Source organism: Chiloscyllium punctatum, chromosome 3 (assembly GCF_047496795.1).
Source record: "Chiloscyllium punctatum isolate Juve2018m chromosome 3, sChiPun1.3, whole genome shotgun sequence".
Taxonomy (NCBI): Eukaryota; Metazoa; Chordata; class Chondrichthyes; order Orectolobiformes; family Hemiscylliidae; genus Chiloscyllium; species Chiloscyllium punctatum.
The window spans coordinates 16385752-16413243 of NC_092741.1; the positions used below are offsets into that span (position 1 = coordinate 16385752).

The 27492-nt window shown below is 42.6% G+C and overlaps 1 protein-coding gene across 3 annotated transcripts in view; it reads right to left on the reverse strand.

Annotated features, from left to right (window-relative positions):
- Positions 1-2787: 2787 nt before the first annotated feature.
- Positions 2788-27492, reverse strand: part of yipf3 (Yip1 domain family, member 3) — a 788655-nt gene continuing 763950 nt past the window's right edge. Inside the window, exons 1-10 of one of the 3 annotated variants that reach the window (XM_072550713.1) lie at positions 27310-27387; positions 26122-26224; positions 25255-25455; positions 24016-24122; positions 15378-15423; positions 14015-14107; positions 9421-9552; positions 7420-7533; positions 6540-6663; positions 2788-4843 (exon numbers count right to left, since the gene is read on the reverse strand). In XM_072550713.1, the coding sequence (XP_072406814.1) occupies positions 4716-4843; positions 6540-6663; positions 7420-7533; positions 9421-9552; positions 14015-14107; positions 15378-15423; positions 24016-24122; positions 25255-25431 (921 nt within the window). In that variant the 5' untranslated portion in view covers positions 25432-25455; positions 26122-26224; positions 27310-27387 and the 3' untranslated portion in view covers positions 2788-4715. Of the gene's footprint in view, positions 4844-6539; positions 6664-7419; positions 7534-9420; positions 9553-14014; positions 14108-15377; positions 15424-24015; positions 24123-25254; positions 25456-26121; positions 26225-27309; positions 27429-27492 lie in introns of those variants that run through there. The other 2 variants (XM_072550712.1, XM_072550711.1) reach the window with 2 other exon arrangements.

Below are 27492 nucleotides of genomic sequence, written 5' to 3' on the forward strand. Positions count from 1 at the left end.
ACACCCACCTCTAGTCCTGAAGAAAAATTACACGTGAAACGTCAACTTCTCCACTTCCTTATGCTGCCTGGCTTGATGAGATATTTGTATCATCGATTGCCACAGGAGAGATGCTGGAAGACTAGAGGTTGGCTGATTTGTCAATATTTAAGAAAAGGCATTCAACAAGGTTCCTCATGGCAGATTGGTTAGCAAGATTAGATCACACAGAACCTATTCATGGAAAATAAGGCGGGGAAAGTGACTGAGGTGGCAGTGGGGGAACACTTTGGGGCTGTGACCATAATTTTATTAGTTTGAAAATAGTGATGGAATAGACTGGAGAAGGTGGTGTTGCAGGCAGAACTGCTGTTGAGAAGTAGCAGCCTGACTTAGGTATCCATCCCACAGTGGGTTCCATTGACTGAGCTGGCCTCATTCACCAGTAACACTGCATAGCTGCTGAACTTCAGTGTTTTTTATTCACTTGTGAAATGCGGACCTTGCTGTCTGACAAGCATTTTTCTTGTCAGACTCTAGTTACCCTTAAGAAGGTAGTAGTGAGTTGCCTTCTTGAACCTTTGCAGTTCATATGCTGTAGGGTTGACCCACAATACCACTAGAAGGGAACTCCAGGTCATTGACCCAGTTACAATGAAAGAATGGTGATATATTTCTAAGTTAGGCAGTGTTTGGCATAGAGGGGAACTTGCAGGTGATGGTATTCCCATATATCAGCTGCCCTTGTCCTTCAAATGGAAGTGGGTTAAAATGTGCTGATTAAGGTGAGAATCTTTGGCGAATTTCTGCAGTAGATCGTACACAGCATCAGTGGTGGTGGGGGGAGTGAATGATTGTGGATGTGGTGCCAGTCAAGCAGGCTGCTTTATCCCAGATGGTGTCAAGCTTCTTGTGTGTTGTTGGAGCTGCACCCATCCAGGCAAATGAGGAGCATTTCAGCACATTCTTGACTTGTGCCTTGTAGATGGTGGACAGGCAGAGTTGAGTTATTCACCACAGTATTCCTAGCCCCTGGCTGCTCTTGTAGCCACTGTGTTTTTGGGATAAGTTCAATTGAATTTCTGGTCAATAGTATCAAAGGATGTTAATAGTAGGGGATTGTGTGACAGTGGTGCCATTGAATGTCAAGAGACAGTGGTTAAACTGGCTTTTATTGGAGATGGTCATTGTCTGGTATTTGTGTGGCACAACTGTTACTTGCCACTTGTCAGCCCAAGCCTGGACAATGTCCTGACCTTGTTGCATTTGAGCACTGACTGGTTCAGTATCAGAGGAGTTACAAACGGTGTTAAACATTGTGCACATTGGCAGACATCCCCACCTCTGACCTTATGATAGAGGGAAGGTCATTGATGAAACAGCTAATTGGCTAAACCTGGAACTTTACTCTGAGGAAAATCTGCAGAGATGTCCTAGAGCTGAGATGACTAACTTCCAACAACCAGAACTATCTCCCTCAGTGCCAGGTATGACTCCAATCAGTAGTTTGCCATAATACCCATTGATTCCAGCTTTGCTTGATGCCAGGGTCTGTCACACTCACCTCTGGAATTCAGCTCCTTTGACCATGTATGAACCAAGACTGTAATGAGGTGAGAATCGGAGTGGCCCTGACAGAACCCAAACTGGCCATCAGTGAGCAGCTTATTGCTTAGCAGGTGCTGCTTGATAGCACTGTCAATGACACCTTCCACCACTTTATTACTACTTGAGAGAGTAGATTCATAATTGACCCGGGTTAGATGTGCCCTGTTTGTGTACATGACATACCTGGGCAGATGCCAGCGCTGTAGCTGCATTGAAACAGATTGGCAAAAGTATCAAGTGTGGCTCAACTTTGTCAAATGTTCAAAACACATTTCATTGACTAACAGACAATTCAGGTTGATTCTTCAGCTAATAGAAGAGGGAGAGCACTAGTATTGAAGGTGCTGTCTTTCAGTTTATTTGTTGCATTAAGGCCTAATTTGTGCACATAAGGAAATGTGAAATACCCATACTATTATTTACAAGAACAGCAGGGCAGTTCTCCTGAGTTCTTGTACAATATTTTTCATTCAAACCAACAGTAAGACAAAACCGATTTTCTGGTCATTCATTTCATTACTGTTTGATAGGTCTTACATTATGCTACTGTGTTTCCATAACAACCATGATGACTTTTTGAGATACTTGTCTTTGAACAAGTTCTCATGTGGCTCAGTGATAGAACTGCTTGACTTTGTGAAAGATGTTCTATAAATATTAGTTGTTGCTGATAGAATGTCTGAGTATTAATCAAGAACCTATCTGTCTTATATACACTCAATGATTTGGCCTCCACAGCCTTCTGTGGCAATGAGTTCCACAGATTCACTATCATCTGGCTGAAGAAATCCTCATCTCAGTTTGAAATAGTTGTCCCTTTAGTCAGAGGCTGTGCCCTCAGGTCCTAGGGCTCTCCTACTAGTAGAAACACTTCGCCATGTCTACTTCATCCAAACCTCTCAGTATTTTGTTAGCTTCAAGAGCACTCTTACAAACGCAGCTAATAACAAACTTCATATGTTCTGAAACAGCACTCCCAATCAGTCACATCCTGTACAAGGTCCCATTCTGTCCATACCTCAACAAAGACTAGAGCAATCCTGCTTCCCTTTCTGTTGTTATAGATCACAGAATTCACTTAGTTCATGTTCTCATTCTAAAGTTCAAGCCTTCGTACCACCCATTTTCTATATAGCATGAAGGCACAGGTACCTTTGATACTGAAATACACAGAAGTAAAATTACATTTCAAGTCAAATCTTTTGATTTTACAATTCTTGCCTTTTAACAACTTTTAATTATCATAAGCTAACTTGCTCTACCCTTCATTTCCCACCGATGGATTGGTATTAATGCAGGAGTTATGGGAAATGCAGTGCAAACAGCTGGAGAACAGTAGCAGCAGTGGGGAAGCAGGGAAGCACAAACAGATCTATAACCAACAGTGGGCACACAGATGGCAGTTCATGTCAGCAATATGGGAATGACAAAATAGATACAAACAGCAATGTCAAGTTCTGAAATGGATTCTAATGATGATCCAGACAAGAGCAGTCACACTTGCAAATGCAGCATTTTAAAGTGTACCAAATATTACATTGTGATAAATAGTTTCCCAGTCCAGCTCCAGGCCATTTACATGCCAAAGCTTACTGTACCACCAAGATTAAAAACATTGCACAAGTAGGAAAAATATTTCAATCTATACAGCACCTTTCATGATCTCAGCATGTCCTAAAATATTTACATTGCATGAAGTGCTTTTGTTGCAATGTAGCTGATTTACACAAAGATCATTAAAACAGCAACAAAATAAGTGCAGGTTGTTCTGCCATAACGTATGTTTCATTAATGCAAATTTGCCGGAACACAAATGACGAATTGAGGACACAGTTTCTAAAGCGCAAATTTTTAAAAAGTCTGTTGGCTGTAATGCGATTACTGAGGGAGGGCTTTTGCCTGAAATGTCGATTCTCCTGCTCCTTGGACGCTGCCTGACCTGCTGTGCTTTTCCAGCACCATACTCTCGATGTGATTACATCGCCAACACTTTAAGCACGGTTTCTAAATTGCAATTTTTCTATAATGCAGGGTTGCACAAGAACATAACCATCGTGTTATAGAAGAACTACCTGTGATTGTATTGTCTGTTCAGGTGTTAAATATTGGCTAAGACACCAGGAGACTTACTCTGCTCATCTTCAAAAAGAACTCTTTGGGAAATTTCACACCAACTGAAGAGGGAAGATTGGCCTCAGTTTAATATGAACTGAAAGAGAGAGCTGGAAAACAGACTGAAAATAAGTAATAACGCGTACCAACTAAAAACAGTGCCACTGTTACATCGCACACTGAGTTGTACATTAATAATTCATCATTTGTAACAATTTACTTCAATCTGAAATTTCTCCCCTCTCTCCAATGGCAATGACTCCCGAATGGAGAGGTTCCCAAGGACTGTCCTTCACTGAGCAATTATTGAGTATACTTCAGCCTTGACAGGGGGCATTAACAGGCTAACAGACTCTGATGCCGAGACAGCCCCCTGTCTTTATCAGCGCCCAATACAGGTGCCCGGCGAGTAGACAGAAGAGAATCCAAGATGGATCTTCCCTCCCTAGCTTTGAGGTACTGTGCGTAGCTGTAATATCTTGGATGAGCTAACAGCACAATCTAGTTCTGAGACATTGTCTTCACTAGTCAATTTAGAAACAGTAGGTTATGTTTCTCATGGAGGAAGATGGGAATTGGTTTGTTTTGGATGAAGGGAGAGTGGCATTTTATGATGACTCCGAGGTGGAGCAGATATGTTTTGTGGAAATTCTCCTGCCTGAGCAGGAGAATGTGATTTAGTTAATCAGCCATGAACTGTACAGCATCCCTTGTAAGCACTGAGTAAAAACATAAATAGTACCAGATTTTAAACATACACAGACACAGATATTTGTATCTTTAAAAGGTTACAGCTCAATTATGTACAGATTATTTTGATCAATTAAGATGGAGTGGAATTGACAACCATGCCCCTGCCTGCACCACCACGATGAGAGTTTATCTACAGAATACAAACTGCTGTCGAAGCAGCATACAGTAAAAACACAAGGCTTTCCTTGCACACAGCCCGGCAAACATCCAATGTCTCTATGGAGAGTTGGTGAAAGGGAGAAAGAAGCAAAATCAATTCAAAGTCAATGCATCTTCTGGCTGGTTCCAATCAATTTCACCGAGCTGTTCGGCAAAGTGATGGAAAGTTCTGGTATGTTCCGAGGATATCTCACTGGCCCAGCATTGGGTCCCTCCAAGGTATCGAGGATACCTGTTAAAACAGTGACACAGATTTTGAAGCATTTCATACTTGTATATCATTTCAGTTTACCAAATATAAACAGTGATAACACATCTTAAATCAACCACAGAATTAGAATTAGTGGAAGCGCTCTATTTGTTAATTAAAACAAGACATCACCAATGTTAGAAGAAAGGCAAGCAATTCCCAGGAAGTTGATAGTGAGGGAATTCAGAGATGGTATTTCCATTGGTAATCAATAGGCAATTGTTAAATTCTCTCTTGTTGGAGATGGTCATGACCTGCTATTTGTGTTACTTGCCAGTCAGTAGCCCATGCATGGATGTTGCCTAAGCTAGGTTGCATATGATGGACTGCTTTCATATCTAGAAAGTCACAAATGGTGCTGAACATTACACAATCAGTGATCATCCCCACTTCTGATCTTATGGTGGAGGGAGGTTATTGATGAAACAGTTGAAGATGTTTGGACCGAGATCACTATCCTGTAGTGACATCCTTGGACAATGATGATTGACATTCAACAGCACAATCATCTTCTCCTGAGCTAGGTATGACCTCAACCAGCAGAGTTTTCCCTGATTCCCAGTGACTGCAATATTGCTAGGGCTCTTTGATGCCAGACTCAGTCAAATGCTGCCTCAAATGACAAGGACAAAGAGTCTCACTTCACCTCTGGAGTTCATCTCTTTTATCCATGCTTCTACCAAGGCTGCATTGAGATGAGCAGGTCTTTCAGAACCCAAACTGAGCATCAGTGAGCAAGACACTCATTTGCAGTGATGCTCGATAGCACTGTCAATGACACTGATTGTCAAGAGTAGACTAATGGGACAGGAATTGGCTGGTTGAATTTGTCCTCCTTTTTTTGCAAATCAGACATACTGGAGTTTTCCACATTAATGAAAATACCCAAAGAACTCCAGATACTGGAAATAAAACAAAATCAGAAATTGCCGGAAAAAACTCAACTCAGTCCAAACCATTTGCTTACATTGGGTTCATTATTGGCAGACTCTATAGCATGGAGATAAAATGGAGACATCAAATTAACACAGGATAATTTTTCACATTTCTTAGCAGGTGCTGCAACAGACAATGTGAGAGTTGGCTCCAGTTCACATTATAATTCGGAAGCTGTAATTATATATTCTACATCTACCTGACGATGTGGAAAAGAGAAAAAGAATCAGATGTATTAGGAAATGTGTGGCGAGTAGGCAGAGTTAATATTTTAGGTCCAGTGATCCTTCTTCAGAACCGGAAGCGTTCTGAAGGAGGGTCACTGGACCTGAAGTGTTAACTCTGCTTTTTCTCCCCAGATGCTGCCAGACCTGCTGAATTTTTGCAACAATTTCTGTTTCTGATTCTCTTTTCCACATTCTCAGGTAGATGTAGAATAGATAATCACAGCTTCCAAACTATAATGTGAACTGCGGCCACTCTCACATTGTGTATTGCAGCAGCTGCTAAGAAATGTGAAACATTAGCCTGTGTTAATTTGATGTCTCAATTTCCTCTCAATGCTATAAGGTTGCTAATAATGAACCCAATGCAAACAAATAGTTCAGATTTTTCATGGAAAAATGGAACAGAAGCAGATCCCAATTCCCAGTAAATATCCAGAATCTCAATGTCTTAGTAATAGTCTTAACATTATAGGGCACTGCCAGTAAGCCTAATAGACTGAGGATTTTTTCTGTACCTTCTACAATTCTGTGGTAAGCAAAGTGTAAGTACAGCAGGAAGACCATATGCAGGGCAGCCAGCATCCCACAGACAGCAAGTCGCTGAGTTTGTCCAACTGTACGAGACAGCAGCACTGTGACCTGTGAAAGAAAGGTTCAGAGCCTAATATGTCTGAATCATTAGCGAGCATTCACTTCCAAGACAACTGAAAACTGAACCTGATAGAATAACATTCGTTCCATACATATTTATTTCTGACAGACAGATTAAAGCATTTGCTCGTGCTTAAGTGAGCAATAAATGGCACAAACGTCTCCTAGACCCTTAAATAAGTTTCAGCAAATAAAATTGTTCTCCCCTCCCACCCCATTGTTATTCTCCTGCAGTAACATAATATTACAGCAAATTGAAACAGAAATGGACCATTCAGCCCATCAGTTCCCTGCTGGTGTTCAAGAATCCTTGAGCTGCCACCTAACTTCCCCATTAGTATTATCCTTTTATTCTTTCTTTCTTATGTACATACTTGGCTTTGCCACAAGAGCAGTGACAGATGGTTCCCACTTCTAACATCTGGGTGAAGTGGTTTTGCCTGAATTCTTTATTGGATTTTTTCATGGCTATCATATACTAACAACTGCCAGTTTTGGATTCCCGCTATCTTCGCTACTTATACCCAGTTTATCAGTTTGAAGATGCCCATTCAGTTACCACTTAGCCTTTAGTTCTCTATAGAAAAAGTCCCAGGCAATTCAATCTTTGGACAGGTCTAACAGCTCGATTTTGGTATCGTTATGAACCATATTTTAAAAAAAAAAGATTTTCTCCAATGCCTATAATATTGAGATCACAACTCGTCTGATTCCTGGACATAGTTACAGGGAAAAATTGCCTACCATTCTGAGTGTGGACAGTCCTCCAATGATAAGCCACAACAGATAGAAAAGGGAATGGAGATGAACATTGTAGGTGACAAGCAACACAATGCAGGGTCCAAACAGACCATAGCCCTGTGAACAAGCAGTACAATTAATTCAGGACAGAGCAATACTGATTTCACATAGTTCCATATAAGACAATGGCTATATCATTCATCGTTTGAATTGTCACACCACCTGATTATATTGTTTTCAGGGATCAGGCATCTAGAAACAGAACTTCACTAAGGGACATCCAACCATCAGTTATCTTCCTGACAACAGAGTGATTATAGAATGATTTCAACATTTGATCCGTTGTATATGTGCCGGATCTCTCAAGGAGCAATTCACCAAATGCTACTCCCATGCCTTTTCCCTGTAGCCCACAAATTCATGTTTCAGGTAATTATCAATTTTCCTCCTAAATGCTTTGTTTGAACCTGCCTCCACCATACTGTCAGGCAGCACATCTCAGACACTTACCACTTGGTGTGTAAAATCTTTTCATGACACCTTTGCTTCTTTTGCCAATTACTTTAAACCTATGCCCCCTCAGTTCCCAATTCTTTCATCCATGAGAAGGTTATCCCTTTCTATTCTGTCCAGGCTCTTCTTCCCAACAATTCTGAATATCTCCATCAAATCTTCCCTCAGACACACCTTTAAGGTAAACAGTTCCAATTTGTCCAATCTCCATAAGTGAAGATCCTTAACCCTAAAATCATTCTCATAAATCTTTTCTGTATCCTCTCCAATGTGTTTACAACCTTCCTAAAGCATGGTACCCAATAATGCAGCTGAGGCTGAGTGAGTGTTTCATGCAGGTTTAGTATAATCGCCTTGCTCTTATACATTACACCCTTTAATACAGTCCAAGGTACTGCTTTATTAACTGCTCTCTTTACCTATCCTGCCACCTTTAATAATTTATGCAGATACATCAGGTCCCTGTGCTCCACCAAATTCTTTGGACTCTCGCCTTTTTTGCGTCAGTTTTAACAAAATAAAGCACTTTACACTTCTTTTTTTCAAATTTCATCTGCCATTCGTCCAACCACTCCACCACCTTGTCAATGTCCATTTGAAGTTCTGCACTATCATCCTAGCAGTTCATAATACTTCCAGGTTTTATACCAACCATAACTTTTGCTGTTATGACTTGTCCACTAAAAGCAGAATAAATCCACTCTGCTCATTACTTCCCCATCAGTAGACTCTCAATCAAAGTGATGGAAGATGTCATTGATAGCACTAGCAAATGGTATGTGCACAACAATTAACTGCTCACTGATAAGCAGCTTGAATTCTGACAGAATCACCTGACTGTAAACCTTACTACAGTTTTGTTTAAAAAGCTGCATTTCAGAATGACTACCCGAGATCAACATAGCATTTGACCAAATTTGACAGCACCAACAACACTCAAGAAGCTCAGCACCATCCAGGACAAAGTATCCCACTTGATCAGCAGCCAATCCACATTATGTAAAGAGATTCACTCCCTCCATCACCAATACAGAGGCAGAACTGTGTACTATTGACAAGGTATACTCAAGTAAGGCTCTTCCAATCTTCTACACCCATGAGCTCTATTATCTCAGAAAACAGCAGTCCAGAAACATCATCAAATACATGTTCCCCTCCAAGCCACACACCATTCTAAAATTGTTATTTCTACATTATCACTGGGTCAAAGCCCAGAACTCCCTTCCTTATAGCACTGTGACACAACAGATGGTCTAGGGCGCTTTTTTCAGGGCAACTCGGGATGTGCAATCTTGCCAATGATATCAATGTGCTTTAGTAATCAAATGTTAACTCTCAAACATTGCAAATAATCACTTGAATGTGGTCTGAGACGGAACACCCTGCTGAATGAATTAGATCTCCAATCTTCAGAAGAGGTGATTGACCAAACATCTGAATTATTTTCTGATTAAAACGCAAATGTTTAATTATGCATCCCACAACACTTACCAGTAGTGACAGCATCTGCAGCATTGTAATCTGTGCATTACACAAATAGCCCAGGAAGTAGACAAAGGAGGAAACACCCAGCCAATAACCAAAGCAGGTTCCGATTGCAGTGCCCATAAGTGTGCCCTCTCTCTGCAGGAACATACAATAGTAATGGGCGAGATTGTAACAACTGCACTTGTTTAAAATTAATCAGTTGAAAAGATTCCTCACTGTTCATGCTTCTCCCCGACTCCTGGTATATTCTCCCTATTTTCTCAGGCTCATGAGAAGGTCAGTTGGTGAACAGATGAAAAATGGAAGAAGAATAAACTATTCAATTTGAGGATGGCAGAGAGTAACCTGTGGGGCGTTGAAAGGGCCAATACTCAGGCCTCAACCTTTTATACCTGATATAAAAAGCTTAGATAGTACTGATATATTGTACCCAAGTTTACCAATAATAAAAAGTAAGCTATGAGAATACAAAGAGGTTTCTTTGGAATTTTGACGGTTAAGTAATTGGATAAGGTGTAGCAAATGGACTATAATGTGGGATAGTTTGAAACTATCCACTTTGAGAGAAAACTTTGCAAAAGGTAAGAGATTAGTAAATCACAATAAAATGTAGATACAGCAATTAGGAAAGCCAATGGAACGTGAGCCTTTCCTACAAAGAGTTGGAGTGGTAAAGGCAAGGATTTTGCTGTGGTTGCTTAGGGCTTTGGTGAGACAACATCTGGAATATTATGCATAACTTGGGTCTCCTTACCTCAGGCACAATATACTTGTGTAGAGTGGGATGCAACAAAGATTTACAAAGAGATAAGAAGTCTGTGCTATCAATAATGATTGAGCAGAAAGGCCATATATTGTCTAGTGAAGACAAATGAAAGGTGAAACTCTGTTAAGTGCATACAACTTGAAACCTTGAGAGAATAGATGCTGTGACATTGCTTGTCCTTGCCAGAGATCTAGAACCAAGCCAGAAGTTTGTAAAAAAGTTTAAATATATGGGGCGTCCCATTTAAGATTGAGATGAGGAAAAATTTCTTAGAGTCATTGAGCTGTACAGCATTGAAACAAACCCTTCGCTCCAACTTGTCCATGCTGACCAGACATGCTAAATCAATCTAGTCCCATTTGCCAGCACTTGGCCCATACCCATCTAAACCCTTCCTATTCATATAACCATGCAGATGCTTTTAAAATGTTGTAATTGTACCAACCTCCACCATTTTGTCTGGCAGTTCATTCCATACACGCACCACCCTCTGCATGAAAAAGTTGTCCCTTAGGTCCCTTTTAAATCTTTCCCCTCTCACCTTAAACCTATGCTGTCTAATTCTGGAATCCCCCAACCTAGGAAAAAATAAACCTAGCGTATTTACTCTATCCATGCCCCTCATGATTTTATAAATCTCTATAAGGTCACCCCTCAGCCTCTGACAATCTAGGGAAAATAGCCCCAGCCTCCAATCCGGGCAAATTCCTGGAAAATCTTTTGTGAACCCTTTCAAGTTTCACAACATTCTTCCTATTGGATGGAGACCAGAATTGCATGCAGTATTCCAAAAGTGGCCTAACCAACGTCCTGTACAGTCACAGCATGACTTCCCAACTCCTGTACTTAATACACTGACCAATAAAGGCAAACATACCAAATGCATTCTTCACTATTCCAAGGATTCTTTCACAGTCTTAGAATCCCTACAGTGTGGAAAGAGGCCATTTGGCCCAAGTCTCCTTATTCAACAACACTGTCCAGGACCTTACCATTAAGTGTATACAAAAACATGCACTTCAACTATCTCAAAGCATGTCACATACAGTTAAGTGACATTGAAGTGTCGTAACTTTTGTAGCTATTTGCGATTTATTTTATGCAAACAAGAGCTAACAAACAGCAGTGAGGCAATTGGTCAGTTAACCTGTTTAATGGAGGAGTTAGAGAGGCCAGAATATTGGCCTGGAGACTGGAGAATCCCGTATCTTTGGGTGAATATGGGACATTTAACAATTACTGACATCGATCCTACATTTACTCAAACTCAAAGTGCTAGAGAAGGGGTAAATGTAGGGGAATGGGTCTCGGTGGCTTGCGCTTCGGTGGGTCAGTGTGGACTTGTTTGACCGAAGGGCCTGTTTCCACACTGTAAGAATCTATTCTAATCTAACTCCATTCACCACTGATCTGCTGATTTGAACATCTCAACTTGGTTAGGAATTCCCAATTTGTTTTTTCAGATTGAAGTGTATGAGTTTAATTACCTGCAATAACAGAGCAATTTGAAGTGTCTGTATCTAAGTCACTTAATGGGTTTCATCACTAATTCCCGCACCATTTGGTTCTGACCCAACATACCTCCACTGCTCAGTACCTACAGTTGCATACGATAAAGGAGCAACAATCAGCCCATAGAGTCTGCTCTGCTATTCTATCATGGCTGATATGTTTCTCACCCCATTCTCCTGCCTTCTCCTCATAATCGCTGATCTCCTTATTAATCAAGAGCGTTTTGTTCAACCAATTTCTTAACTATTCTTAGCATTTTACCTTGAATCATCAGCTTTTCCATAAATGGATTTCAAATGATGAGACACACTACAAATTTTCTTAGTGTTATCAAATGGATCTTCCTTACCTGAATCCATGCCATTTACCAACAAAATATAACAGCAACACAATATTGTGAGAAATCAAGGATTCTCCCATTTCTTTCAGTATCTTTGACGCAAATGTTGCAAGGAGCATAAATTCCTGCAGTGGGAACAATTTATTCTGAAAAATCAGGAGGGCTTAGTTGATTCAAAGATACTGAAAGAAATGGCCCACTTCTGCTCCTCCATCTTATAAAATGCAGCCCATATCTTCTCTGATGAATTCCAGACAAAAGAATCCTTGATATATTAAATACTGATAAATGACAGTAAAGTGTTTAGTTTCTGTTCCAGTACTAACTGTGAATAAACATTTCTCACTAGCTGCACTCTTATTGTTGCAACATTCCTTTTTGTATTTTATGAAGCATCATGAACCATTTACTCAAAGTGGTATATAAATAGCAATTAAATGATTTAATACAATGTGCATCATGAGCCCCCTCCCCTCACCACATGATTTAGAGATTCTTATTCCCTTCATTTCAGTTCTAATTAACTTTGTCATCACATTACTTTCGGTATATACATCTGTTGGCTTTTGCGGTTCCACAGGGATCAGTGCTGTGGCTGCAACTGTTTACATTATATAATGACATGGAGAAAATAACGTAATGTACTGTAGCCAAATTTACAGACAACACAAAAATAGGTGGAAAGGCAAGTCGTGAGAGGGATTCAAACAGTTTACAGAGTGAAAATGATAGGTTAAGTAAGTGGGCAAAAAGTTGGCAAATGGAGTATAATGTGGAGGTATTGTCTTATGAGCAAAGGCTAAACAAGTTGGGAGTCTACTCACTGGAGTTGAGAAGAACACGAATTGATCTAATTAAAACATATTGAATTCTTCAGGGGCTTGACAGGATAAATACTGAGAGGATGCTTTCTTTCATGGGTATGCCCATGACCAGAGAGCATAGTCTCAGAATAAAAGACTGAGATAAGGAGGAATTTCTTCTGAGGGTGGAGAGTCTTTGGAGTTCTTTGCCACAGAGAGCTGTGGGGTAGAGTCCTTACGTATATTTTAGACTGAGACAGGTCGTATCATACGGCACAGAAACAGGCCCTTTGGCCCTATTTGTCTGCACCAACCAGATATCCCAATATGACCTAGTCCCATTTGCCAGCATTTGGCCCATATATTTCTAAGCCCTTCCTATTATAATCACATTCAGATGCCTTTTCAATGTTGTAATTGTACACTAGACCCCTGTACCCGTGGGATTACATTCCAGGACCTACCGTAGAAGCCCAAAACTGGGGACAGGAGCGAACCCATTCAATTAAATGGGAAACTCACATTCCCGGCAGCCTCCTGGTTCTGGAAGGTTGCCTGTAACATGTTAGGGCTGTGGCAAACTGCGGGTAACTGAAACCGTGGAAAATGATTCCACGGATACGTCCTGTACTCGCCTCCATCAGGTGATCAGTGGGGAATCAAAAATTACAGCAAAAATGCAGGTACGTGAATGTGAGGAATATTGCACATAAAAACCCATAGAACTGGGGATGCTGAAAATCAAAAATTAATCAGAAATTGCTGGGAAAACTCAGCAGGTCTGGTCGCATCAGTGGAGAGAAAGTCAACTTGATGATTTGGGTCCAGTGACCCTTCTTAGGAACTCTTTGGCTGCTGACACAGGATCTGCAACATTTTTCTCTGCTTTCTCTCCACTGATGCTGCCAGATCTGCTGGGTTTTCCCAGCAACTTCTGTTTTTGAGAGAAACATCAGATCAGCCATGATCTTAATGAATGGCAGAGAAGGCTCAAGCGGCCGAATGGCCTACTGCTGTGCCATTTTTTATTGTCTTGCTTTTCTACTCATGTCATGCTGAAAAGCCTCGAAGTACTTGACTCTGTAAGTTACTTTTTATAAAGCAGTGACTGTTACACAACACCTGCAACTACAGTTCGTAAAACACCATCACCCTATGCTCAAATAAGATACTTACGATTACTGTCCCAGAGGTTTTCATCCCATGCAAAAGAATAGCCACCAGTGTGAAAACCAACATCAAAGGGCCATACAGCTCTCCTGCAACTTTCTGTGAGAGAAGCAAAACATCAGCAAATGCTAATCCAAAATAGTACTCCGTTAAACTCCTAAGAAACTAAGAATTTTTTCAAACAGTTGTATCCAACATCTCTCAGATATCTCAACTCTGTGGGAAATGGAATCAGCCATTCAGCTTCTCAAACATGTTCCACCAATTACGTCATGGCTGGCGTATGTCTGAATCCATCCATTTTCTTTGGTTGTGTAGCCCTTGATACCGTCGCCTAACAAAAACATATTGTTCTCAGATCTGGAAGTTTTAATTGGCCTCAGTCTTACTAGGAGAAAGTTACGACTGCAGACGCTGGAGAGTCAGAGTCGAAAAGTGTGGCGCTGGAAAAGCACAGCAGGTCAGGCAGCGTCCGAAAGATTATAAGAATCAATGCTTTGAGCATAAGCCCTTATGAAGTGCTTACGCTCAAAACATTGACTCTCCTGCTCCTTGGATGCTGTCTGACTGGCTGTGCTTTTCCAACACCACACTTTTTGACCCCAATCTTAATAGCTTTTGTCATTGGTTGGAGGGCTGTGGGAATATGTAAAGAAACATTCAAACTAGGAGTAAGCCATTCTGTTATTTGAGCCTGCTTCTCCACGCAATAAGATCACAGTTGCCCCGAATCCATATTCCCGCTGATCCCCAATAACCTTTCATCCCTTTACTGAACAAGTATCAATCTACCTTGGCCATAAGGAATTTGACTGCTGCCTCCAATTTCTCAGGTAGAACCCCAAAGAATCAGGACGCTTTGACAGAAAATGTTTTGCCTCATCTCTTTTTCAAATGTGCCACTCCTGATTTTCAGACAGGATCTATGAGTTCTTGATTTTCCCACAAGAGGAAAAATGCACTTCATTTCAACCCTGTCATAAGCCCTCAGGACCCTGTATGTTTTTTCACAAAGGCAACTTTTACACCAGCAAACTAGGGGCTCCATACCTAACTTGTCCATTCTTTCTTCATAAGGATACTCCCACAGTCCAGGTATTAGTCATGCAAACCTTCGCGGATCTGTCTCCAATGAATGTCCTTCCTTAAATAAGGGGACCAATATCGTGCAAAATACTTACGAATGTAAAGCTCCAGATTTCTAATTCTCCACCCCTCACCACACCGTTTTCCAATTACTTACAGCAGCATTGCGTTTGATGTGAATCGTTATTTTAGGTAAAATGTTTGCCAAGGCTCCAGACTACAGTCTGACCATAAGGGTGCACAGCTTGGAGTGCAATATAAACAAAAGGAAAAACATACACACCTGAGGGAAATTGGTCATTCGGACTGGAATTAAAGACTCCAGCAACCTGTATTGGGAACAAATGGAAGTCACAAGTACATCGATACTGAAACTAGGACAGGCCATGAGATTTTTCATCTGATTTTGAGTGGATAAAATGTCACTACGTAACATTTTAAAATGTTAAAAGTTAAAAATCACATAATACCAGGTTATGGATGGTTGTGGTTGTGCAGGGTCAGACATATCAACTCCAGGACATCTCTAGTAGTGTCCTAGACCAAACCATCTTCAGCTGCTTCATCAACAACACTCCCTCTGTCATAAGGTCAGAAGTGGGAATGTTCACCTACGATTGCACGGTGTTCGCGACGCTTCAGATACTCAAGCAGTCCATGCTCAAATCTAACAAGATCTGGAAAATATCCAGGCTTGGGCTAACACGTGACAAGTAACATTCACACCACAGAAATGCCAGACAATGACCATCATCAATAAAAGACACTCTAACCACCACCCTTTGACATTCAATGGTATTACCATCTCTGAATCCCCCACTGTCAACATCCCTTGGGGTTATCATTGACCAGAAACTCAATTGGACTCAGCACATAAACTGCGGCTACAAGAGCAGGTCAGAGGCTTGGAATACTGTGGTGAGTAACTCACCCCCTGACACCCCAAAGACTATCCACCATCTACAAGGCACAGGTCAGGAGTGTGATGGAATACTCCCCACTTGCCTTGATGGGTACAGCTCCAACAACACTCAAGAAGCTTGACACTACCCACAACAAAGCAATCCATTTGATTGGCACCACATCTACAAACATTCAATCCCTCCATCACCGGTGCTCAGAAGCAGCAGTGTGTACTAGCTACAAGATGCACTGCAGAAATTCACCAAAGGTCCTTAGACAGCAACTTCCAAACCTACGACCATTTTTATCTAGAAGTACAAGGGCAGCAGGTATTTAGGAACACCCCCTCCAAGCCAATCACCCAACCCCACCCTGACCTGGAAATATATTGCCATTCCATCACAGTCGTTGGGTCAAACTCCTGGAATTCTCCCCCTTCCGGCACTGTGGATCAACCCTCAGCAAGTGGACTGCAGCGATTCAAGAAGGCAGCTCACCACCACCTTCTCAAGGGCAAATAGGGATGGGCTATCAATATTGGCCAGCCAGCGACACTCAAGTCCCACAAGTGAATTTAAAAAAGGTTATAGTCCAATAGGTTTATTGGAAGCACTAGCTTCCAACACTAGAGCCTGGCATTGTGTGATTTTTAACTTTGTCCACCCCAGTCCAACATCGGCTTCTCCACACCACACTATGTAACAAGACATTTGTGCTAAAATTACTGTATTCAAAACTATTAAATAGTTCAGATCCCGAAGCCAAGAATCCAAAGTCTTAACATTTCCAAGATCCTGGACTACAGTGGACAAATAAAAAAGATGAGTATCATAGTATGGGAACAGAAAATCACTGTTCAATTCATTAATGAATCTTCACGGAACATCCAACTGCAGTCGAGTCCGTGAAATCAATTAATCATTACAGCACACGAGACGACCATTTGATCCATCTCTGTATACTGGCACTCCTAAAGAGCAAGTCAAATCAATTTTCGTTATAATAAATACTACATTTCAAACTGCAACTGTAAAACAGGATTTCAAAAAACCTCAGTATTAAATTAGATTTTACATAGATGGGACATAGATACAAGTGTCAATTCAGGTGTCTTTGGAGAGAGGGTACTTTCTGAACAAACTGAGGGTATTAGGATGTGGAATGTATCGTCGAGTTAACAACTTGGAAGGGCTCGGGAAGTGAGTTGAAGAGGTTCAGCGCCAAACCACGGCGTTGGAGACAGAGTTTGAGTCATCACTTAAAAATAGGTGGCTGCAGGGGATTCAAGATGGCGGCAATCTGAATAGATCAGTCTTGCTGAGCTCTGCACCCCAACCCAAGGTGGTAATATTTTTTCGCTCCTGACCTTAGTTTTTTTTAAAAAGAAAATTGTTATATGGTAAAACAACTGTTTAAATCGTTTTTTGAGCATGCAAAAATGACTAAGGGGAAGCAAACGACTAAGGCTGAACACTCAGGAAACTCGAAAACAGCGGGCGGGCCCGAGACTGTAATTGGAGAAGCAGCTGCAACTCCCTCTATAGCTGTGAAAGAAATGCCTGCACAGCAGAACATTGTGGAGGAACTCTGAGCAATCTGACAGCTGATCCAGGAGATGAGGGAAGACTCATAATCAACTGGAGCCCAGCTCAACTATGATGCAACAGCATGAGCAGGAGTTGGAAGGGCTCAGGAAGTGGGTTGAAGAGGTTCAGCGGTGGACTACGGCGTTGGAGACAGAGGTTGAGTCCTCGGCAGAGCAGATCCAGGCCCTTGAGAAACGGATTTAGGTCCAGACTGAGTCAGTCAATGGCCTGGAAAATAAAGGTAGGAGGAAAAATATCCGGGTCATTGGCCTGCCAGAGGGAGTAAAAGGTGGGCAGCCAGCAAGTTTTTTTGAAGACTGGTTGCCACAATTTCTTGGCTGGGATGCCGAGGTGAACTGGGTGAAGGCTGACAGAGCTTACCGGATTGCCCCTGCCCAGTTCTGATAAGATTTCAATGCTACAGGGACAAACAGAGAATCATAGAAACTTCTAGAAGGCTGGGGAATGATCCACAGGCCCTGACCTATCAGGGAACTAAGATAATGTTTTTTCAGGGCTTTTCTGTGGCAGTGATCCTGAAGAGGAAATCGTTTGATGAGGTTCAGAGAAAGTTAAAGGATCTCAGTATTCAATAATCGATGAGATACCCAGCGGTGCTACGTATTACTTACGAGGAGACTGTGCTGTCGTTTCATTCCATGGAGCAAGCCAAAACCTTCTTGGATACTTTAAAATAATGTAGATGTGTTTATGGACATGGACAATAGTGTTTGGGTTTTTTTTTGTCTTGCTTTTATTTCTTGCACTTTCACTCTTTTCCCAAAACAGCTGTTGGTGGGTTTTATTTTTCTCTCGGAGCTGGAGTGGTATTGATATAGTGTGAGGGTTGGGCAGAGTGCTCACTGTTTTTGTTATACTTGTGTGGTTACAATGTCCTTTGTTTGGTTTCTTCCATTGCTTGGGTTTGGGGGAGACGGAGGTGTGCATGGGAAATGTAAGCGTCCTCTATGGGCAAGGGTAGAGCCCCCCATTAAGTACCTTTGTGTTTTGTAGTTAGTTTACTTTTTTTGGCTTTTTTGTAAGTAGAGTTTCCTTTAGGAGTTTCCTTTTGAGTATGCTCAGCGTGCTGTAAGACAAATTCTTCCTCTTGGCAGGTGAAATGTGATCGTAAAGGATCCTGGTTAGCAGCGTTCTTATAAACGGTGCACCTGGACTATCAGAGGGATTCATTCACCAGTTAAAAGAAAAAAGGTGTTGTTGAGCCTTAGAAAAGAAAGGGTAGATGTTGCACTGTTACAGAAGACTCATCTTAATGACAAGGAACATTAAGTAACAGGAGGGTGGGTTTGATCGAATGTTTGTCTCATCTTGTAGTACTAGGGGCAGAGGAGTGGCAATACTTGCCTGGAAGGTTCTCCATTTAATTCAATATATTGTGTTAAAGATGTGTGTGGTCAGTTTGTTATTCTTAAGGCAAAGAATATGGCACTTTGAATATCTACTGTCCTCCGGCCCACCCTCTTAAATTTCTGACTGATGGTCTTGGCGCCGTGGCATATTATTATAGGGGGTGGCACTTTAATTGCCTTATGGATCCTGTGCTGGATAGAATGCCCAAAGGGCCGCCTGCCCGCCCCCAAAAAAGCTTTCTTCACAATCTAAGTAATTGGGTGATCTGTGTGTAGAACTGGGGTTGGTAGACGTTTAGAGACGTTTACACTCTATGGGCAGAGATTTTACATTCTTTTCCATAAATACCACACAAGGATTGATTATTTCCTCACTCCTGCGGCTTTGTTAGATTTGGTGGTATCCTGTTCGATTGGGAATATTGCCATCTCTGATCATGCAGTGGTGTATTTAATGGTTAGAATTAAAGGTGATGCAATGGGCTTATGGTACTGGAGAAAGAATCCCTTTATCCTCAAGGACAGCAAGTTTGTAGAATACTTCTCTCAGGAATTTGAAGCTTTTTTGGTCACCAATTCAGGTACAGCTAGTAATCCATCCATTCTTTGGGAGACTGCTAAGGCCCATGCTAGAGGGATAATTATCTCATACTCTGCCAACCAGAAGTGACAGAAGGGAGAGCAGCAACGTCTGCTTGAGGCACAACTGAAGGCAGCCGAGACAGCACATTACAGTTGACCATCAGTGCCTCAGTTGACCTACAGTGGATCACAGCTCTCCGATCCACCTTAAACTCCATGCTAACGCATACAACAAGGGAGGAACTTCTTTTTGCTGAGCAGAGGCTGTTTGCGCATGGTGATAGGCTAGGTAAATACTTGACATATTTGGTCAGGAAGAAGAATGTCTCCCAGTCTATTGCTTCTGTTAGGGAAGGGAATGAGATTCTTACTTACGATGCTAAAAAGATCAATGAGGCGTTTCAGATGTTTCACTTTGAACTGATCAGTCTGAACGCTGTGAGGACAGATGGGATAAGATGGAGCCTTTTTTAAAATGAATTTGGATCTTCCTAGTGTGGCTGCTGAACAGGCATCTCTCCTTAGTGCTCCGTTAACAGTCCAAGACATACAGGAGGCGGTGAGGTAACTTCAAAGTGGAAAGGCACCCGGCCTTGATGGCTTGCCCAGTGAGTTTTATAAAGAATTTGTAAATATACTGTCAGGACCAACGCTACAGATGTATAACTATTCATATAGTTGGGATTGCATCCTGCCACCCTTGAGAGAGGCTAATATCTCTCTTATCCTCAAGAAAGGGAAGACCCTGGTACACCGTGCTTCTTACAGACCCATCTCACTTTTAAACTGATTCTAAAATTTTATGAAAGACTCTAGCATTGAGGTTGGAAAGGGTGTTGCTCTCTATTATTAAGGAGGATCAGACCGGCTTTATAAACGGTCACAGATCTTCTAATGTTAGGAGACTGCTTAACAAGATTGAAAGGTGGCGGCAACGGTCAGTTCAAGGATTGGTGGTTTCCTTGGACATGGAGAAGGCATTTGACTGGGTGTAACGGCCGTATCTTTTTTATACCCTGGAGCAGTTTGGCCTGTGTGAAATGTTTACTAGATGGGTAAGGGTCCTTTACAGTAGCAGTTCTCACGAATGGTATACGGTCTGATAATTTTAACACTGGTAGGGGCAGTTAGCATGGCTGTCCCCTCTCACCTTTGCTCTTCACATTGGTGATTGATTAACTGGCATAGGCCTTTTGTGGGGACCCTAATATAGCTGCCCCAAAGGTAGGGTTGAAGGTGCATAAAATCACATTACATGTGGATAATCTTCTCATTTTTCTTTCAAATCCAGCACGTGCCCCAGCCACAGAGTCATAGAGATGTACAGCACGGAAACAGACTCTTCGGTCCAACCCGTCCATGCTGACCAGAAATCCCAACCCAATCTAGTCCCACCTGCCAGCACCCGGCCCATATCCCTCCAAACCCTTCCTATTCATATACTCATCCAAATGCCTCTCAAATGTTGCAATTGTACCAGCCTCCACCACTTCCTCTGGCAGCTCATTCCATATACATACCACCCTCTGCGTGAAAAAGTTGTCCCTTAGGTCCCTTTTATATCTTTCCCCTCTCACCCTAAACCTATGCCCTCTAGTTCTGGACTTCCACACCCCAGGGAAAAGACTTTGTCTATTTATCCTATCCATGCCCCTCATAATTTTGTAAACCTCTATAAGGCCACCCCTCAGCCTCCGACGCTCCAGGGAAAACAGCCCCAGCCTGTTCAGCCTCTCCCTATAGCTCAAATCCTCCAACCCTGGCAACATCCTTGTAAATCTTTTCTGAACCCTTTCAAGTTTCACAACAATTTTCCGATAGGAAGGAGACCAGAATTGCACGCAATATTCCAACAGTGGCCTCACCAATGTCCTGTACAGCTGCAACATGACCTCCCAACTCCCATACTGCAACTCCACTTTCAAGGAGCTCTGAACCTGCACTCCAAGGTTTCTTTGTTCAGAAACACTCCCTAGGACCTTACCACTAAGTGTATAAGTCCTGCTAAGATTGGCTTTCCCAAACTGCAGCACCTCGCATTTATCTGAATTAAACTCCATCTGCCACTTCTCAGCCCATTGGCCCATTTGGTCAAGATCCTGTTGTAATCTGAGGTAACCTTCTTCACTGTCCACTACACCTCCAATTTTGGTGTCATCTGCAAACTTACTAACTGTACCTCTTATGCTCGCATCCAAATCATTTATTTAAATGACGAAAAATAGAGGACTCCACTGCTTACAGGCCTCCAGTCTGAAAAACAATCCTCCACCACCACCCTCTGTCTTCTACCTTTGAGCCAGTTCTGTATCCAAATGGCTAGTTCTTCCTGTATTCCAGTTGATACAATGTATTAATTCATTTGGCTTTTTCTCAGGTTATAATATCAATTTTTCAAAAGTGGTGGCTGTGGCTCTGGTGGATCTTAGGAGAATACCAGACATTGAACGTGGGTTCCCCTTTAAGTGGGCAAATGGAGTGTTCTTTATTTGAGCTTCTCTGTTACCTTGAATTTTGATCAGTTATTCAAGGCTAATTTTGTTCATTTGTTTGACAAGATTAAACAAGACCTTCAAAGATGGGGTGGGGTCCTGCCAATATCATGTCTACGTCAAGTTGCTCTTATTAAAATGAATGTTCTTCCTCGCTTATTATACCCTCTACGGTTGCTTCACTTGCTTTTACCTCGACAAACATTTCGGAAATTAAATGGTTGGTTTAGTTCTTTTATTTAGTGCCATAAGTAGCCTTTCATCAAGCTTATGAAATTGCAAATGCCCCAGTAGTTGGGAGGAATGGATCTCCCGGATGTCAGAAGATATCAATTGAGCTCCCTTTCTTCTTTTTGTGAGAGATCGGGCCTGTGAAGACTCGGCGTCAATATGATTGGATATTGAGGCCTCCCAGGGCAGTGTCCTCTTATTAACCTGTTGTTTCTGGACAACATGAGGATAGTTGTGGAACAATGCCGCAATCCGATAGTTATTAATACTGTCAAAGTGTGGACGGCAAGGAGACACATGGAGGGTAAAATGTCTAAACCATCTTTCCATACACCCATTATTGGAATGCCAGGTTTCCGGCCTGGGACGATGGTTCCCGGGTTTAAGTCCTGGGCAGATTGGGGAGTCTGTTGTTTGAGTGAGCTGTTTGAAGATGAAACATTAATGTCATTTGATCAAATAACTTGTAAGTGTGGATTATCGAACAGGGACCTCTTCCATTTTTTTCAGATCTGGGACTTTATTCGAAAAGAGACTATGCTTCTGACTGAGAGTTTTAGATCTGATACAGAAAAGAGGGTGCTTCAGGCTAAGAGCACTCCTTCAGTGAGTACTCTCTTCATTGGTTGGGGGGGGGGGGGGGGGGTTACCGCGGTGACACTGAGCGATTACGGTGGTTTGGGAGAGAGAGTTAGGGGTGGAGATCACTCTGGAAACTTGGGAGGACATTTGTGAGAATTCAAGGAAGATTTTGATATGTAAGAGGGCCCATGTTATGCAGTTAAAGATTTTTCATATAGCTCAGCTGGCCCCAGATCGTCTTCCAAAATTTAAGCGGGGTACATCTTTAATTTACCCCAAATGTAAAATAAATACGGGTACCCTCATTCGTTGTTTGTGGTCCTGCCACAGGCTCTGTACACACTGGAGTGCTGTGGCAGGAGTCATAGAGGGGATCAAGGGGACTGTAGTCAAATGGATCTGGTTTCTCTTCTCCTCGGTTTGCCGAATTTATCTCCCTTTAATGTGCATGGGAGACAGCTTTTTAGCATCCTCACTTTTTGAGCAAGGAAGAACATTCTCATGTGCTGGGTGTCTGAGAACCTCCCCCCTCCCCTCCCCGGGTCTGTTGGGGTGACATAAGTTAATTATGGAACACATTCCTTTGGACTTTCTTATAAATATGGTGCAGCAGAAAACAAACAATTTTTATAAGACATGGCAGCCCTTTTTGAATTATTTGGAAGCAGATCTGTCTGCCATTTTAATTAGGGCTTTTGTCTGGCCATGGTGGTTAGGTTTAGTAAGCCTAATGTCCTGAGAGGAAGAATTTATAGCAAACATGGGTTTAATAATTCATGCCGTGGAAGGTTGAGAGCTGAGGTCTTGTTACACTGAATGGCGTTATTTATTTATTGGTGTGTACTGAGAGTTGTTGTGAGTTCTTTTGTAGAGTAGCACAGTAGTTGGTTTATTGTTGTTGTTTTTGTTGTTATATTTTCGTAATTTTATAATTTCACCAAGAAAGATTTTTCAATAAAAATAATTTCTAAAAAAAGGGGGTTGCAATAAAAGGGTAAAGAGATTGAACAGAACTGGCACACAGAATTAAGACCAAGGATTATGAGGGTGGTAAAGATTAACAGGCTGGTTTGAGTTGAATAGCTTGCACCTCTCTTACAATTTTCATATTCTATCTCACCTTTTTTCTTATTAATCCATTAAGTTTGTAAAAAGTACAAGGGAGGAGTACATACCTGTTCCTAACTTGGATAGGCTCAACATCAAAGTATGGTCTGAGAATATCAATATTACCATACAGATTGAAAGCTTTTGATGCCTGCCTCTTGCCTGCCTGCCACACCTACAAAAGAAAATCCAAACTGAGAGAAGGCAGACCATTTAAGAGATGACTATGTCATGAAGCAACTAAATAGAACATAGCCAAAATCACAATACATTTGTTGAGAATTAATCAGAAAATGATGGAAACATTCAATAGGTCAAGTGATGTCTGTGAAGAGAGAAAAACAGCATTAGAATTTCAGATACATGACCTTTCATTAGAACTCACATTTAGGAAAATAATTAGTCTTGAGACAGTGAAAAGGGGAAAAACAACAAAAGGGAAGATTGTGTGTTAGGGTAGAGGGCAGGGGAGTTTAAATGGCAAAGGGCTCGGAAAATGGGCACAGTAAAGGCCTAATGAGAGGAACTGAGATAAGTGCAGAGATTGAGACTCCTCTTTAAAAAAAATACGATTTGGAGATTGTTGTTCATAATTTTTGACTTTTGGGCAATTGACAATTAACGAATGCAACCAGTGGTGGGCAGGATTTTTGAGGTAGTCTTTGTGATGTGCAGGATGTGTGGTTTAGAGATTCACCAAGATGCAGAGGTCACAAATGGTCTGATTCACTAGCTTAAGAGAAACACATTTTAGTGGGATGAGCAAAGAAAAATGGCTTCAATCTTTCCAAGGGTGAACTAGTAGAACAGTGACTGCTCACTAACATTCTCTGTATTTATTTTTCTGCTGTTACAAGCCTCTGAGGCCTCACAGCAGCATTTCCAAGAACAGTAGTCATCGCATGGCATGCCAATCAGCATGCACAGAAACACCTGACAGATGCACACCTTTAGAGGAAACGTTTCTACTATCGATGGGTGGAATACAGGATTAGTATCATATGTAGGCCATGAAAAATCTAAACAGGCAAGTTGAGAACAAGAACAAGGAAAAAGGTTGCCTGTATTAAGAATCTCAACATAAAAATGACTTTTTTCTTTATTCTTTGATGAGATGTAGGCATTACCGAGGTCAGTATTCAATGCCATACCTAATTGCTTGCAAATTGAGTGGTACTTTAGGCCGTTAATAATTAGAACCAGATTCAAATAACGTGATGTGATTTCAACAGGAAAAAGACATCACAAGGGAACTTCACCTTTTGTGAAAACATTAGACGTCAGGAAGACAAAACCTTCATCCATACCTGATCTGCTACATCACGGCCCAACTGGCCTTTTAGCCCCCTCATACCAAGGAAGGCACTGTCATCATCTTCTGTTGGTGCTGGTTCCTCACCAACGTCATCTTCCTCTTTCAGTTCCTGATGCATCTCTCCCATATCCTCAAAACTTGAACCAGATGTGTCGTCCATATTCTCCATGTCAATCACTGCTGAGCTGCTGGCCTAGAGATTACATGCAGAGTTTAAGTGGATGGAAATTAATGATGAAATGAGCTAAAAAAAGACAAGAGAGCAATAAGGGGGAAACAAGAGGTTGAGTGAGAGAGAGAAAAGATTTACAAGTATGTTGCCAGGACTGGAGAGTTTGAGTTATAGGAAGACGCTGAATAAGCTGGGACTTTTTACCCTGGAGTGTGGGAGGCACGGGGGAGGGGGGGGGGGGGGGGAGAACAAACTTATAGAAGTTTATACAATCATGTGGGGTATAGATAGGTTGTATAGCCAAGGTCGTTTTCCTCGGGGGGGGGGCATCTAAAACTACAGAACATAGGTTTAAGATGAGTGGGGAAAGATTTTAAAAAGACCTGAGAGGTAACTATTTCATGAAGAGGATGGTGCATGTTAGGAACCTGCTGTCAAAGGAAGTGGTGGAGGCTGATACATTACAACATTTAAACAACATCTCGATTGGTATGTGATAAGGAAGGATTTGGAGGGATACGGGCCAAATGCTGGCAAATGGATGTAGGTCAGAGTTAGGAACAAATTATTGTGGACGCTGGAATCTGTATTGAAACAACAAATGCTGGAGATCACAATTTCCCCACACCCACCACAGCACCTCCCATATAACCACAGAAGTTGCAACCTGCCCCTTCACCTTCTCACCTAAACATTTTTTTCCAGGTGAAGCAGCATTTCACCTGTACCTCCTCAAATCCTGTGTCTTGTATTCGTTGCACCCAATGCGGCCCACTCTACATTGGAGAAACTAAAATGCAGACTAGGTGAGGAACACCTCCGGTCTGCGTGCAAGCATGATCGCGACCTTCCCGTAGCCGGTCATTTTTTTTAAACACAGCATCCTGCTCGGATTCCCACTTGTCTGTCCTCGACATGCTGCAATGCTCCAGGGTATCACAGCACAAACTGAAGGAACAACATTCCATGTCCAGACTAGGCACCGTACATCCATGTGGACTTTAATATTAGGTTGCGAACTGACTCCCACTTATTCCCTTTCTTTTCGCTTTACTTGTGTTCTGTATCACCATGTCCTCTCCCTCCCTCCCTTCCCCCACCCATTGGGACTGTCTGCTCTTTCTACTTTGGCAGTTAGACACACCAATGTCCTGCCACTGTCACACTCTGATCACTTAATCTGCGCCCTTCCTCCCCCAGCACTCCACACCCAGAACCCCACCATTGCATAAATGCTGCCCCCTCCACGTTAGCACTGACGAAGAGTCATTAAAACGTCAGTTAGCTCCCCCCCGTGATTCCCAGCACTTTGTTGTTGTCAGTATTTGGTCAGATTGGGATATCTGGTCGGGGGGACGAGTTGGACCAGTGTGTTCCTCTGTTGTATGAGTCTGGGGGTGAGGGGAGAGTGGGGGGTGAGGGGAGAGTGGGGGGTGAGGGGAGAGTGGGGGGTGAGGGGAGAGTGGGGGGTGAGGGGAGAGTGGGGGGAGAGTGGGGGTGAGGGGAGAGTGGGGGTGAGGGGAGAGTGGGGGTGAGGGGAGAGTGGGGGGTGAGGGGAGAGTGGGGGGTGGGGGGGCGAGGGGAGAGTGGGGGGCGAGGGGAGAGTGGGGGGCGAGGGGACAGTGGGGGGCGAGGGGAGAGTGGGGGGCGAGGGGAGAGTGGGGGGTGAGGGGAGAGTGGGGGGTGAGGGGAGACCGGGGGTGAGGGGAGAGTGGGGGGTGAGGGGAGACCGGGGGTGAGGGGAGAGTGGGGGGTGAGGGGAGAGTGGGGGGTGAGGGGAGAGTGGGGGGGTGAGGGGAGAGTGGGGGTGAGGGGAGAGTGGGGGGTGAGGTCCCGTCCCCAGCTGCCGGCGCCGCTGATGGGTTTTTTTTTTACCTCGAACGCCCCCCACTCGCTGCTCTTTCCTGCTCCCCCCCGCCGCCATGTTGGAGGGCTCACAAAGCGGAAAGCGGCGCGCACAGCGACGTGGACAGCGAGGCTGCTTCCGGCGGAAATGGCGGCGGGTCAAAGGGGGCGGGGTCGAAGGTCAGCCTCAACGTGTGTCATGGCTGCCGCACG